Genomic DNA, 1448 nt, shown 5'->3' on the forward strand with positions numbered 1-1448 from the left:
AATCACAACAACCCAATTAAAAAGTTATTTCTACTATGTAAAAGAAGTAAAATGAAACACGTAGAAATAACTTGTCAGTGGACATGCAGGTTGGTGGAACTTGAATGTGATTAACACCACCTGACTACAAAGTTTCTACTCATTCTTTTCCAGTCCTGACATATCATGTATGTTGATTTATAAATATAGCACACAAGGTAGACAGTGTATAAATAACTATCCAGATATTTAATATGTATAAGTTCTTGTAGTTCTAGATACAGAAAATATTCATCATGGAAAGGGACAATCAGATATTCAACCCTGACTTCATCTTGATGGGAATTTTTAGTTACACGCCCACTCACATCTTTCTCTTCTCTCTGGTCCTGGGCATCTTCACAATGGCGCTCTTGGCAAACACTCTCATGGTTCTCCTCATCTACCTGGACACGCGGCTCCACACCCCCATGTACTTCCTCCTCGGCCAGCTCTCCCTCATGGACCTCATGCTCATCTGCACCACTGTACCCAAGATGGCCCACAGCTACCTGTCTGGCAGGAAGTCCATTTCTCTAGCAGGATGTGAAGCCCAAATATTCCTCTATGTGTCTCTCCTTGGTGCAGAGTGCTTCTTGTTGGCTGTCATGGCCTATGACCGCTATGTTGCCATTTGCTACCCTCTTCAGTATTTCAATCTCATGAACTGGAAACTTTGTGGACTCATGGCTGCCTCTTCATGGTTCCTTGGTGCCTTTGATGGGATTGTTGAGTTAGCTGCTACTTTGTCTTTCTCCTATTGTGGATCCCGAGAAATAGCTCAGTTCTTCTGTGATGTCCCAGCACTCCTACATCTCTCATGCACGGATACTTCCACATTCGAAACACTTATTTTCATCTGTTGTGTAGTAATGCTCCTCCTCCCTTTGTCACTCATCATCATCTCCTACACACGTATAATTATAACTGTCATTCGCATGAGTTCTGGGGAGGGTCGGCACAAGGCTTTCACCACCTGTACTTCACATCTTATTGTTGTGGGGATGTATTATGGAGCAGCTATGTTCATATATGTGAGACCCAATTCTAATCGATCCCCAATCCAGGACAAGATGGTGTCAACCTTCTACACCATTCTCACTCCCACGCTGAATCCCCTTATATACAGTCTCCGGAACAAAGATGTGGCCAAAGTATTCAGTAAGGTACTAAGGAAGAGGTATTCTAGAGAACAAATTGGATAATGGTTTACAGGGATTCTTTTTACTGTCATAACTACTCTCTCTTGCACATTTATTTGTGAAAAAAAATGAAGCCCCATGTGATTTAATAACAAATACACACAGACAATATATATGTGTGTGTGTGCATATATGTATATATACATACACACACATGTGTATATATATATATATATTTACATATACATATTTGTATATGGGCTTTCCAGGCGGTGCCAATGCAGGAGA

At 41.2% G+C, this 1448-nt stretch overlaps 1 protein-coding gene across 1 annotated transcript; it reads left to right on the top strand.

Annotated features, from left to right (window-relative positions):
* The first annotated feature begins 275 nt into the window (after positions 1-275).
* Positions 276-1223, top strand: LOC122697404 (olfactory receptor 2M3-like). The gene has a single exon (XM_043908226.1). It carries the CDS (start codon positions 276-278, stop codon positions 1221-1223), a length of 948 nt encoding a protein of 315 aa, XP_043764161.1.
* Positions 1224-1448: the final 225 nt, after the last annotated feature.

Source organism: Cervus elaphus, chromosome 7, assembly GCF_910594005.1.
Source record: "Cervus elaphus chromosome 7, mCerEla1.1, whole genome shotgun sequence".
NCBI classification, from domain to species: Eukaryota; Metazoa; Chordata; class Mammalia; order Artiodactyla; family Cervidae; genus Cervus; species Cervus elaphus.